The sequence below is a fragment of the Xiphophorus couchianus genome, chromosome 3 (genome assembly GCF_001444195.1).
Source record: "Xiphophorus couchianus chromosome 3, X_couchianus-1.0, whole genome shotgun sequence".
NCBI classification, from domain to species: Eukaryota; Metazoa; Chordata; class Actinopteri; order Cyprinodontiformes; family Poeciliidae; genus Xiphophorus; species Xiphophorus couchianus.
In genome coordinates, this window is record NC_040230.1 from 7,901,657 (window position 1) to 7,915,982 (window position 14,326).

The 14,326-nt window shown below is 38.9% G+C and overlaps 1 protein-coding gene across 1 annotated transcript; it reads left to right on the forward strand.

The window, feature by feature from the left end:
• Positions 1–605: 605 nt before the first annotated feature.
• Positions 606–3,262, forward strand: cited4b (Cbp/p300-interacting transactivator, with Glu/Asp-rich carboxy-terminal domain, 4b). The gene is made up of 2 exons (XM_028012108.1): positions 606–802; positions 1,607–3,262. The coding sequence occupies exon 2, from the start codon at positions 1,612–1,614 to the stop codon at positions 2,389–2,391; it is 780 nt and encodes a 259-aa protein (XP_027867909.1). The 5' UTR covers positions 606–802; positions 1,607–1,611; the 3' UTR covers positions 2,392–3,262.
• Positions 3,263–14,326: the final 11,064 nt, after the last annotated feature.

Below are 14,326 nucleotides of genomic sequence, written 5' to 3' on the forward strand. Positions count from 1 at the left end.
TTAAAAATGTCTTAGCCTGCTTCATTTATTTCTTGATGGCATAGATCTAGCAGTAATCAGACCCTGGTCTTGCTAGTAAAATGAACAAAAACAAACAAACAAACAAACAAAAAAAAACTTATAGCTAATTCATGATGTGAAACGGATGACTGTGGGTGAGGTCAATCACTTTTACACATAAGCTTGGGTTGCTTTTTCTCCTTTAGTTCATATTTGAAAACATTCTGCATAAGCTTCTCTTTGTAAAATATTAATATTTGTTTGATCTATCTATCTATCTATCTATCTATCTATCTATCTATCTATCTATCTATCTATCTATCTATCTATCTATCTATCTATCTATCTATCTATCTATCTATCTATCTATCTATCTATCTATCTATCTATCTATCTATCTATCTCACTGTGTGTGCAAACAATGATCTCTAGAAAGAAAGAGTGAGGTGGATGGTATTTAAATTGACTACTGTTTCCCAACTCTCCAACGGCCCCTTTTTTCTCTCTACGCCCATGCACAATTATATCAAGTAGGGCCAATAGGAACAAAGAAGCGACAGCGCCGAGGCTCCACCTCCCCTCTGACTTGCCTTCCTCTGAGCTTTTTAGATGTACATAATCCCTGAGTTGACCCAGAAAATAGGCAGTCGTTTCAAGATCTGATGCAGTAGTCTTTGTGCGCACCGTCCCCGCTTTGAGCATGAAGCGTAACCCCGAGGAATACGTCCTGTAATCCGAAGGAGCTTCGCCTCGCACAGGAAAACTGAAGTCGCGCAACTTTGAGAAAACGCAGCGGATACGGGTGAGTGAAATATGTGTTTAGTTTTATTTAGTAATCGGATTGATTTGTTGGAGAAATTGGGGTTTTTTCGCTGTTTGTTGGTCTCAGTGACTCGTGCTGCTGCTCCATTGTTTGCATTCCCTTGTTTCAAAGTCGATCATAACAAAACGGAAATATATCATTCTGCAATATCGAATACAAACATTTAAACAAATGTAGTGTTTAGATGCGGAAACCTAAATATGAATAAAACACAAAAACAGATCCATGTGTTTAATCATGTTTGCACGCCTCGTTGGGTTTTGTGGTGATTCAGCTGTTGGGGAGATGTTGCATGATGTCAGTGTTCTTTGTTGCAACCTTACGTGCAAGAAAATCTAACAGATATCCACCTCAGCTGGTGTGCATTATAGGTGGGATTTAAAAAGCGGCGTTTAAGTTTAGATTTTTCTCGATCAGAAAATGCCCCCCTCCTATGTTAACCTGTAATTTTAAACCTGGGCGTTATTTGCTTTGGCACAAAGAGGGAAGCTTTTTGGAGATTTAAGCGCACCAGCAGGGTTGTGTGTGTGTTTATGTGTGTGCTTTCGCCAGCAGGCAAAATATCCATACACGTTTTGTTCCGTTAGGATATTCCCATATTACACATTTAATTTATAAAGGAGTTTTGCCAGTTTACAAGAAGTCCTGCATTAGATTTAAACAACCAATCTCATAACATTGTTTATTTTTAATTAGATGACATTACATCTTAGTAACAAACCTGCTATGAGAGTTTTGCTGCTTGTCTGTTCCTAAATTACACTGTTTTCTGCTCATATGCAGGAGGCATGGGAGATCATATGATGATGTCCATGAATCACAGCTCAGCAGGCACTGGTCTCCACGGTTACAGAATGGGCATGAATGGCGGCCTGCAGGCGGGTCACCAGCAGCACGCTAACCAGCAGGGCATGAGGGCGCTTCCCAACGGCCAGATGATGCACTACGGAGGCAACCAGGCCAGCATGGAGGCCGCCATTAGGCAGCGCCAGGGCATGGTTGGCGGGCCCATGAACGGACAGCTCAATGGAGCCCAGATGGGTCATCACCAGATGACCTCTGGTAACATGATGTACAATGGACAGCCTCAGCAGCAGCAGCAGCATCACCACCCTCAGCAGCAGCAGCAGCAGCAGCATCATATGCACCCACAGCAGCATCAACAGCAGGCGCCGCATCCACAGCAGCAGCAGCAGCAGCAACAACAACAGTTCATGAATGGAGGGTTAACATCTCAGCAGCTGATGGCCAGCATGCACCTGCAGAAGCTAAACACCCAGTACCATGGACACCCACTGGGACCTATGGGTGGGAACCACATGGGGCCTACAAACCAGTACCGCATGAACCCAGCTCAACTGGCTAGCATGCAGCACATGGCCGGACCGGCACTGGCCCTAAATGGAATGGACGCGGATATGATTGACGAGGATGTCCTGACGTCACTAGTCATGGAACTGGGCTTGGACCGGGTCCAGGAGTTACCGGAACTCTTTCTGGGCCAAAATGAGTTTGATTTTATCTCAGACTTTGTGAGCAAGCAGCAACCTAGCACTGTTAGCTGCTGAAAGGACCTTTGTTTGCAATGGGCCACACTTGGAGGAGGAGGTGTAAGCATTGTCCAGGAAGGATGGAGAGAGGCTGTTGGTTTGATTTTAATTTCATGAGCACAGACCAGTACAACTAAACTGAAGTTGCAGTGCTGGATGTGCAAAAGAGAACTCTGGATATCCACAGCTTGTGTTTGGTTGTGGCTGGAGACCGTTCACCATCCTGGACATGAATGTAACTAAGAAATCCTTAAAATCTCAAAAGCCACTGAACAATACTATGACACTATGTAGCCTCTAAGTCTGGACTCTCTGACAGTTTACCAGTAAAAGAGGTGTATTTATTTATTCCTATCTGAGAAAACTGATAGACAGAAGAGTCACCTTCTCTGTTCTTGGGATCCAAGTGGTTTTTCTGATCCTTTTTTTTTTATTATTGTTTTTTTTTTTTTTTTTTTTTTAAACAAGTTTGGGTAGGAATATGGAAATTTAGGATCTCTGCTCATGGACTTTCCTATTCTGTTTGGCTTAATATTAAAATTATTTCATTAAAGAAAGCAATGCTCATTTTATCTTTAATCACAAAAGTGATACAGTGGATCATTAGTGATGAAATGCACACTTTCAAGTAAAATGCTTAACTCTTGGTAAAGTGCGGCCTTTTTAAGATGTGATGTTCTAAAAACAAAATCTACTGCTTGTACTGTATGAAGCTGTAAAACTCCAACATGTCCACACTGTTTGTGTTCTATTGGAGATGTAGAACCGCCTTAATCATGCAGATTTTTATTTATTGGTTGTTTATATTGTTCCCTTTTTTTTTTTTTTTCGGTGGTCTTTGTGAAAGGGGGTTTTGACGATCAATAAAAATGGCCTGGATAGAAGTGTGGCCTGCCTTTCAATTCATTGCTTAGCTCTTCCTATAGTCAGTAAAAGTCAGAGATGAGGTGAGGGGACAAACCAGATATTTTTCAGTAGGCTTGGCCTCAGAATCCAATATGGCTGCCTTCATTTTAACCTTTTTTTTCTCATTGTTTTTTCTTTGGATTGATGTGATTGACCAAATTGTCTTTATGGCTGCAGCTGTTTTTAAACTCTACATTACACACTGCAGTTAATTTGCTCCTGAAAAACATGTTTTTACTAGAAGTGAGCTTTTCCTGGTTAAATAAAGGTCTTGCAGAATAATGGAAACTAACATTTCTTGTGAGAAATGACTAACAGCAGCCCAAATACAACTACCGGTAGTTTGAGAACCATGGTTCTGGATCGTTGATAGTTCTTGCCCATTCTCATTTCTGTTCCGTTTCCATAGGATCCAGGACTAGACAGTGAGATTTCTATAGATGAAGGCTGATTTTTGTGTCTGGTGAATCTTGTCTTTGTTAATTTGATCATGTTTTTGCAGTCTTTGCACTGCTCCAAAATCTAGTGATTCCACATATTTTGTTTAATTCCAGGGGCCATTTTTTAATGAGGTGCTTTTCCACAGGTATTCCACACAGAATGTGTGTTGTTTATTCTCACCAGACCAAAGCAAACAATTCCAGGAAAAGACCTGATGGAGTTTAGCAAACCCCACACATTTACATGTTTCATGCTTGGATAGAAACAGCTTTTTTCCTGCAAGCCTCATAGGTGACTAGTTGACTCCTAATGGTTTGTTTTATGACACTTGGTGAGTCCAAGGTGTCACTTTTTGCTGCAGTTCTTCAACAGTGAGCTTTGTTTCTTTTACCTCCCTTAACATTCAGAATGTGGTGCATTCATTCATATTGAAGGCAAAGGAGAACACCGTTGGACGTTCTGTTAAAAAATCTTACTACAACTTTGGCTATTTCTTAGAAATCTGTTGGAATTTCAGGTTAACATGTAATTCTTGCCACTGAAAATAATCTGAGTGACAATTTGGTACGATTATGTTTCTCTACTGTTTGCAAGAGGAAAGTTGCATTTATCAGTTTAATTCTGACCTTGCATTTTGGGTAATTATACCCAAAAGTGGATTTACCTTTATTTGGATATTAACTCTGATGACACGATAAAGTAAATGACACAGTAAAAGCAAAGGAGCCGAGTTAAGAATTTTGATAGTAAAAAAGGTTATTTAAACTAGAATGTCTTATTGCAAATAGTCCTACCCAACATAGATAAAGAGTAGCTGAAGAATATGCCTGTTTGCTGTGAGAAGTAAATTCACAAAAGGTTTACACTATTTCAAAATAGCAGTCATTTAGCCTGCTGCCTGACTGCCAGTTCAGCCACAAAACCAATCCCCTAATATAATAGAGTTCATTGTGAAATGGCGGTAAAGACACTTTCTGTGGTAGCAGAGTTGTTGGAATTGTTTTGTGACTCCAGGCTGAGAAAATGCTTGATTGAGGTTGTGTTGGGAATGTCATCACCGCGGTTAGCTTTTTCCACACTGTCAACAGAGGCATCTTTACCAGCATCGTGAGTAACAAGGAGGGAAATGAGAGCAGCACTGTAAAAATAGTCCTAGCTGATTGTTCAATTTTTTTTTTTTTTAAACTCGGCTCGCCTCTTAAAGCAAACCCCCTTGGCTCAATTATCCACTTGTGTTGATAGCCAGAGGGCTCAGTTTGAAAACCGCATCGCTGATGACACACATTGAGATGTGTTTGGCTGAATGGAGGGTTTGATTTGGGGAAAGTGAGCATGTTTCCTTCTTTAGTCTAACATTGACGAGAGAATGGCTCGTAAGTAGGCCAACAGTCTTGGCACATTGCTCGTTGACAGTTGCAGGTGCCCAATGCCAATCTGGAGAGATGGTCTTCTGGTGTGCTGGCACACAACTAATACTATGTCTCCTTGTATATCTCATAATTGCATGCTACTCTTTGAGCTCTTTGTTTTGCCCCAATTAAATGTGAGCTTTGGTATTTTGGTTGTAATTCCATAGGCGGACTGTTAACTGCGCCGAACAACCCTGTTTGCTTTCCCAATCCCTTGTTATGACTGCCACTTGCTTCACCGAGGCCAGTCTAGACGCAGGCTAAGTAGGGTGGGACGCTTGCAGTTACTTCTATCTTTTTTTTTTCAGCCCACCCACAGCAACTGCTCGACACAACAGTGTGTCTTCCTGTGGTAGCTCGCTGTTCTCTCTGTATAAGTCAGAGACCCAAAAGCCGCATACTAACAGAAAGGCAAAATGAAAGACAGAAGACATACAGTAAGAAGGGGGAAGGAGAGAGAATGTAAAGAGTTCACTATTAGAAATTAGCTGGAGGGATTTTCTTCATTTCTACTACCTGGGGAAATTTTTTTCTCATCTGGGTTTTTCCCACAAAACGTCTAGGACTTAATTCAAAAGTCTTCCCTGAATGTCTTCACAATGCATTTAAACTTCCTTATATATCTCCTTTTCTCTCAAACCAAAGAACTGAACATTTGCTGCAGGTCTGTATCAAGTGCTGTCTAGTTTTTTTCTCTTTTCCAGGCTCTGGTCCAGCTGGTGCCAAGCCTGAGCTCACGTTAATCTCCGGCCCTGGCGCCAATGACAGATAGGTGGTCATTTGCTGTTGTCACGCATGACCAGGTCTCCCACATGTCCACACACACACTGAATCTGTGCACAACCTGATCAAACAGGCTAAGAGGGACACCTCGGTATCAGTGTGTATCCAGGAGAGAAGATAAAAGATTTATGTCTCATCTCAGCTCATTGTGATCCCTCCCTCCCTTCACCTGAAGTGTGTTAAGTGGGCTGCCTTCAATGCTACCAGTAAATGAGTAAATCAGGTTTTGCATCTATGACAGTGTGATTAAATTAACAAGAGCTGTCACTATTTTTCCTCAATACAATGAGGGGGAAATTTTTAAAGAAGAAAAGCTGAGTTTTGTCAGATGAGAAGTGATGTGTCATACAGGAAAAGGTTTCTGTATGTGTAAATATTTTGTGAAGAAGGCACGTGTTTGAGCGTGCCTACTTTACCATGGCAGCTAAGGTTTTTTCCCCCCTATTTGGAGTGCTTTTTGTTAACCTTGCCTGCGTGTTTGTGTTGGCAGGGGGCAAATAAACAGCAGCTCCCTCTGGACAGGCAGGGTTCACAGTGTGGACATGTTGCTCAAGCCGAACTTCCTGATTTTCTAGCTGAACAGTCACCTTGTGTATCCTCTTGACATTTGGTCAGTGTGCTGTGATCTTCCCTTTTCTTCACTTCAAATGAAGCAGTGACCCAAGATCTATATTTAAGCAGTTGTAACACCTCTTATCAGTTGACCATAAATAGAAAAACACAGTTTTAAAATTATTATTGAATCACTTACAGTCACTTGATCACTTACGAAAAAATATTTACAGATGCCAAATTGTTTAAATTCAGCCACATGGTTTCCTAAGATGAATGGCCTGTTTAATGTCATGCCACAACATCTTAAGGTTCAAACTTTCCAATTCAAGCTTTTTGTTTTGTTCATTTATTAAACATGAACTTTGTGTGCTTCACATCATGTCTTACCCAAGAACACCTGAGCTTAAGGCCACCAATTGATGGTCGAACAATCTCCTTCATTACTTCATTTCTAGCAGAGCGCAAAATCTGTATTTATATTAATTATGAAAAGTTGACCAGGTTCTGAAGCAGGGAAGCAGTTCAAGATTACGAGACAACTCTGCACAACAGTTTTTGTCAATGTTATGTTCTTTTTTTTAAAAATAATTAATTTTGCACTAGATGTAACCACATTTTACACAGGTTCCACTTTTGTTTTGTCAGTCTACCAAATACTTTCCTTATAGTCCTGGGGATCAGCGAGATGTTTTGGCAAATGTGAGACGAGTATTTGCGTTCTTTTTTGGGCAGCAGCGGTTTTTTATCCTTGGAAGTCTCCCATTTATGCCAGTTTTGCCCAGTCTCTTTGTTACTGCTCAATTATAAATAATCACCTCTACTGAGGATATTTACGCCTGCGGTACATTAGATTTTGTTCAGGTTGTTTTTGTTTTTCTGTGACCTCTTGGATGAGTTGATGATTCACTCTTGGAGATATTTTGGCAGGACAGCGATTCCAGGGAAGGTCCACCAATGTTCTATGTTGGGTTTCATTTGTGGAAGATCCCCTTCACTGTGAATCACTGCTAATGCTGGTGCCATTGATATTGTAGATTGATAGAAACCAATAACTCTGTGTCTCTTGTTCTCTTGACTTGATTTTAGATCAGGACATAGCTCACTTATTCTATTTTAGTGATTTTCTTTATATTTTGCAGGTCAGGACAAATCAGGGCTTGCTTTTCAATGTTTTTTCCAACGATTTTTCCCTTTAATAAGCAGAATAATTTAAAAACTGATCTCTTTATTTACTCAGGTTATCTTTGTAAAATGTGGTTGGTGAAACATTTGTGTGACAAAAAAAAAAAATGAAAAAAGAAAAAATCCACAAGGTGGGTAATACATTTTTCCAGCACTATACATCTAGATATGTCTCAGTGATATTTTACCTCTGGAACCTTAGCAGTTAAAAAAAAATACTGATTATTGCATGTTGGGGCAGGTGACATAGATGTTGCCTAGTGACTGGGAGCTCCTCCTCCAACCCCCTTACCGAAATCTGGGGTTGAGTGTGTTGTCAGCTCTTTGAAGTCAAAGGGAGGTGGTGTAAATAATTTATTTGCCTTCACACAGCTGACACTTCTCGGTCTGGCTGGCTAAAGCATCAAGGTGTCCTAACAATGTTAAAGGTGGTAAAGATTGAAGAGTTGTGCAGTTTTTAACAGTTGGCTGAAACGGATCTGAAGCTGCAGTTTCGCAACAGAGGCAGAAAGGAAGATGTTAACCCTGTTACTATTACAAAACACAAGGAGGCAGATAGAAATCAAACTGATTCAACCACAAAAACAATCTTAAATCTCCCTTTGTAGACCAGGGTCCTCCTTTTGTATTTTGCAGAATCAGCACAACGTGCCTTTCAAAAAGATTAGTCACTTTCATTTTTTTACCTTTTGCCATGTTGCAACCGCAGTCTCCGTTTTACTTTTAAATGATTGACCAACACTGCATAACTGTGACAATGTAGGACAATGATACATGGTTTTCAATATTTCTTTGCAAAGAACAATCTGATAAATTTTGTGCATTTGCATTCAATTCCCAGGGGCCAATCTGTTCTAGAACCACATTTCTCTGTAATCACAGCTGCAAGTCTTTTGGGGGAATGTCCCTATCAGCCTTCCAAATCTAGATATGTTCTTGCAGAATAGTTCAAGCTTCATCCGATTGGATAGGAAGCATCTGCAAGCTTCTCCAGAGCTACCATAATTAGCTTGGCTACTTCTTTGATTAATGCTATTTTTTTCCCAGACAGGATGCTTAGACGATAAGATTGAAAGGTTCACAGTTGTGCCATGTTCTTAAAATGATGGGTGATAGAGATACTGTTTTATAACCTGCTTTAAGATTCCCCCCAACTTTATCCCTGATCAATCTCGCATGCTCCTTGGTTGTTGCAATGCTGTAATGTTCTCTGACAAAACTCAGTCCTTCACTGAACAGCTGTATTTATGCTTAGATTAAATTGCATACAAATGATCTCTAAATGGGCAACCTCTAGTGGATTTAATTTAGGGGTAACAATGTCAAAAGGGAGCTGAATGCAAAAGCAAACACTTTTCAGATTTGTCTTTGTAAAACATGTTGAAAACCATGTATAATTTACATTTTACTTTATGCACTACTTTGTGTTGATCTATCACATCAGACCAGATTAGAATGCATTAAAGTTTGCAACATATTGTGAAAAAAACTAAGTTGCATGAATAATTTTGCAAGACGATGTGTTTGAAGTATTGCCTCACAAAAAGTGCTCTTTGTTTCAAAGTTTCATCAAAGGGCTAATAGGGAAGTTCACACTGTTGTGTTCATCTCCTGCACTTTCTGAAAAATTGCATTTGACCTGTTTAAGGCCAGCTGGGAAATTATTTGGGCCGACCCTGGGGAGAAAGATTCATAGGGATCAAATGGAAGCGAACAGTATTAACACAGTTTATGTTCTGTACACAGTGTCTTTGTGAGCAGGGCTTAAAGCCTGCTTGCTAATCTGGTGGTGACAGTGGCAAGCACATGCTACCAAAGGCCGACTAATAAGCAACTGGGGGTGGAGTTACACTGAGCAGCTTTTACAAGGCTTGTTGAATGTTTACCTGGAGGTAAAACTGATGGTGTTACATCAATGTGTTTATTACAAGATGGACGCACAATGCACATAATTCTTTGTTTATGTAGTGTTTATGTCAGTTTACTTGGGAAAAATCCTTATAAATCAGCTGTTTTAACAATTTATGTCTGCTTTTTTATGCTTCCTTATTTATATAGGTGCTCTCTTTGCACCTGCTCTTGTCTGTCAAAAGGTTTCTTGCAGGGAGATCCCACACAATAATTTTCTGAGTTTTTCTTAATTTTATTTTTGTCGATTCAAAAAAGAATAATGCAAAGTGAAGAAGTCCTGTTCTAAAATCATGACACTTCTTTACAATGACACAAAACTCAAATTATGAGCCACTGTTTTAAAACAATTCCAGTATCTTTGAAAGCTGATATAAATAAGGGGTTGTTTAAGGCTTTTAAAAAGTACTTTTTCTGCTTTAAATAAGCCACGTTCAGGGTTTTAAATAAAACAAATCTAATACCAGAACCATGTTTTCGCAAACATGGCTGCAAAATCTTTTTCGGGTTAGATAGACCTCTGATTCATTTTGCTTAAATGAAATGTCTAATACTCAAGGAAAAATAGCTCTCTCACAAATTTCTTCCAGTTGTTGTGTTGTCATTCTTTAATGATAAGTAACGTTAATCAGATGTTAATATCAGACTAAGGTAATCTGAGAAAACACAAAATGCAGTTCAAAATATCGATTTCATATATTTACAGAATAACGCTATCCACACCAATCGACCCTACATGAAAAAGTAATTATCCTCCCTTAAAGATAATGATTTGACTCTGATTAACCATTGGTCCAACAATTTTTGAAACTCTTGGAAGGAAAGCTGAGTTCAAATTTATGAGCCGCACCCAGGTCTCATTACTGCCAGACCTGCAGAATCAAGAAATGACCCAAATAAAACCTGTCTGACGTGAATTAGTTAAAAGATCTAAAAAAAAAAAAAACAACACACCAAGCCCAGATCTAAAGAAATTCAAGAACAGATGAGAAACAAAGTCTTTGATATCTATTGGGCTGCAAAGGGTTACAGAGCTGGTTAAAAGGTTTTAGGATAGCTAGGAAACTATAGTGAGACACATCATCTGCAAAGTGAGAAAACATGGAACAGAGGTGAATCTTTCCAAAACTGACTGGTCTATAAAACTATTTGAAGAGAACATCAGTGACTCACCCAGGACATCACAAAAGAACTCAAAGTACCTTCACTAGCCTCAATTAAGGTGTGTTTATTGTTCATGATTCCACAAGAAAGAAACTGAGCCAAGCTATACCCATGGGAGTTCGAAAAAAAGAAGAAAAGAAGAAACACACACAATAAAGTCTCATCTCACATATCTAAACATCCTGTTAATTTCTCAGACTTTCAGGGAAATATTCTATGAAGTGACAAGAAAAACATCACACTTTATCGAAGATGTGCCATAAGACATTAAATCAACATTAAGTCAAACACGATGGTGGTAATGTGATGATCTGGGACCGGTTTGCAAATTGAAGATTGATGGCTGTAAACAATAAATTCTGTCTTCCACCTGTAAACCCTGTCAACAGTCTGCTGCCTCCAGCTGACCTGTACTTGAGTTATGCAGCAGGTCAATGAACCAAAGTACACCTGAGCGACTCAAAACAAACCAACCACACAGACAAACATGCACACAAAATTTCAAAGTCTGGACATTAAACAACTCATTCATCCACAGAAACACAATGCCGTGGCTGTATTCAAATAAGTGTGCAAAGAAGAGTGAGCTAAAATTTATCCACAGATATTTAAAAGATGCAATGGCATTTATCACAAATACTTGATTGAATTGTCTCTTTTGGTGACCCACCCAAACAGGTTTTCAGGATTCAATCGTATTTTCACACAGGGCAAGGTTGGTTTGGTTATTATTATTCCTCTTAATAAATGGAATCTCCATTTGCAAATGGCTTTTTGGGTTTACACCAATCTTTGGTGTTAAAACTTCTATAATTATCTGAACCAATTGTATGGACAAAAACATAAAAGAAACTATTGAAAATTTGACAATATGAACATTAATTTATAAAGACAGTTGAATATTATTTCTAATTAACATACAACAGTCACTTCAGACAGATTAGCAGCGTAATTGAAAAGTATGGTGCTCCATTGCACCATTGTGTTGTTTTTCATATAAGCCTGAAAAACAGCACAATGATAAATTGCTCAAAGAGCTTGGAAACCTTCTGAAACTGGAAGAACACTGTGGCATTTGCACCCACTGGATTCTCAACTGAAGATAGGATAATGAAATTGGCATCTGATTTTTTTAATTTTGGCCCTGAAACTCCCAACTATCTTCAGAACACAACATGTCAGACTTGTTGAAGAAAGAAAAATATGGCAATGTAAAGACCTGAGAAAGTCGTTTATCTTTGCCACAGTTATGACTGAACTGCAAGCCCACAGGACTTCCTTTGATATATAGTGAAACTGTTTTGCTGTTTCATAGAGTGTCTGACTTATGGGGCAATAACGGTAGTGGTTGAAGGAGCTCTGTAGAACAATAATGGTAAATACTAAGGGCAGGATTTCCCCAGAGTATCACTATCTGATGACAAGAACCAAATGAAAGAAGAGTGGCAGCTGACTAAAGAAAAAAAAAAATTCCAATGTAATGTTGGGAACTAACCTGAAACCTGAATTTACAATCTTCACAAAAACAACAGACACCACAAGGAGCTGTTACTTCTATAAAAAGCACAAAACACTGGCTACTATTACACATCAACAAGCGCATGCATCAACCACGAGCTCTGAGCTCGTCACATGTGCTAGAGCATAACAAACACAGCACAGATTGTGTGTGTGTGTGTGTGTCATACGCTCACGTACACACAGACACGCATTCATGCTCCTCACTGTAAAAGCCTTGGTCACTGTTTTCAACATTATGCGGTACTCTTTCCTGTTTTGACTCAGCGGGTGTGGTTGAAGTCTTCTGTTTGCACAGAGTTGCTTCACTGGAAGTTATTCTTTGGCCACGTTTTCAGTGATCATTTAGTAATCTATGGACAAAATCTACCCTACAATTGCAAGAATGCTTTTATGCAGATGATGGGTGGAGTCTATGCATTGGCTTGATATCTAGGACCTGGTGTACTTTTCTGTTCAGCTAACTCAACTTAGAAACATATTATACCCCTCAATTTAGAAAAGTGAGGCATATGTATGTTTTCAGACACCAATATCTCTGTTGAATCTTGGTATGTCTTCTTTGTGCAAAGTTGATTAAGCTTTATCAGATTGGGTGAAATACTATTTGTGATGAGCAAATTTTAAGTCTTGCCACACATTCTCAACAAGATTTAGGTATGGACTTTGAATTGGCCACTAAACAAATGTGCTTTAATCTAAACCATTCCATTTTAGCTCTGATTGTATATTTAGGTTTGCTTTCCTGCTGGAAGGTGAACCTTTGCCTTAATTTCTAGTTTTCTTGTGTTTTGCACCATCCAGTTTCCCCGACTCTGCTGAAGAAAACTATCTCCAGAGCATGATGCTACCACTTGTCACAGTGAAAATGTTGAATTCTGATCAGACCACCTTCTTTCACTTGTTTAATGTTCTCGACATGGCTTGTGGCACACTGTAAATTGACATTTCAAAGGATTTCATCTTTTTATGCTTTCATAAAGGCCAGACTTGTAAAGAGTACAAATAATAATTGTCCTGTTCACATATTGTACCACATGAGATGTGGATCTCTGTGAATCCTCTAGAGCTGCCATAGGTCCGTTGGCTGCTTCTCAAATTATTGTTCTTCTTGCTGGGCTTGTTGGTGAGCTATGTGATGTTGAAAAGCTCCATTAGTAAATTAGGTGACTTCTCAAGGCCAAACTAGATTTTATTCATGATTATCGGGGAGCAAAATACAAACGCATGTTGCATTTTCAAACGTTTGCTTTTGTAAATATTTTGAAAACTATTTATTGATTTCTTCTCCCTTCAAAATTGGTCTCGCATAATATCGCTCTCATAAGATCGCAGGACAATACATCAAGTTTCTGTAGCTGCAACATAAGATGTGTAAAGATTCAAGGGGTACGAATGGTTCTGGAAGACAATCTAATGTATGTAATTGCCAGTTCAAAGCAATCAACCAATCAACCACTTCAGGACATTTAGCCCAAGGTTAATCAATAAAAGTAAGCAGGGCTGTTAATACCTTTTTGCTGAGGGTCTAAAAAATGATAATTAGAAAACCACCCACAATTGGCATAACAAGCAATTAAATAATTTAAATGACTCCTGAGTCTATCATGAATACCAATTAAGGAGCATGATTGCATATGTCTGGCCTTTTTATTATTTTTAGAAGGATGAGTTAATTGATTGGAGAGAAAAAAGAAATCTAGTTGTGCTTAAATCTGATATCCTGCAGGCATGGCAGCCTGAGGAGTTAGATCTGCAGTGGGATCCTTCCCAGAGTAACTAACTGGCCCAGAATTGATTAGTTTAATTCATTATAACCTGTCACTGTCCAGTTGAGCTCTTTAGACATGAACAATTGATGCAGCTTTGTTAACAAATACTCTTAAAAACCATGCAAGTGCATTTTTAGAAGCAAACTATTTTCTATACAGATCTAAACTTCAATTTCTAAATAAAAATTAGCCCAAAGAAATACAGCAACAATGGATTGCTAAAGGCTTAACTGGTCTTAAATTTATATTATGAAGCTGACAAGCTGAACTAGCAATCCAGTTTGAATGGCAAAGTTGCATAATAGCCTGTAGTAA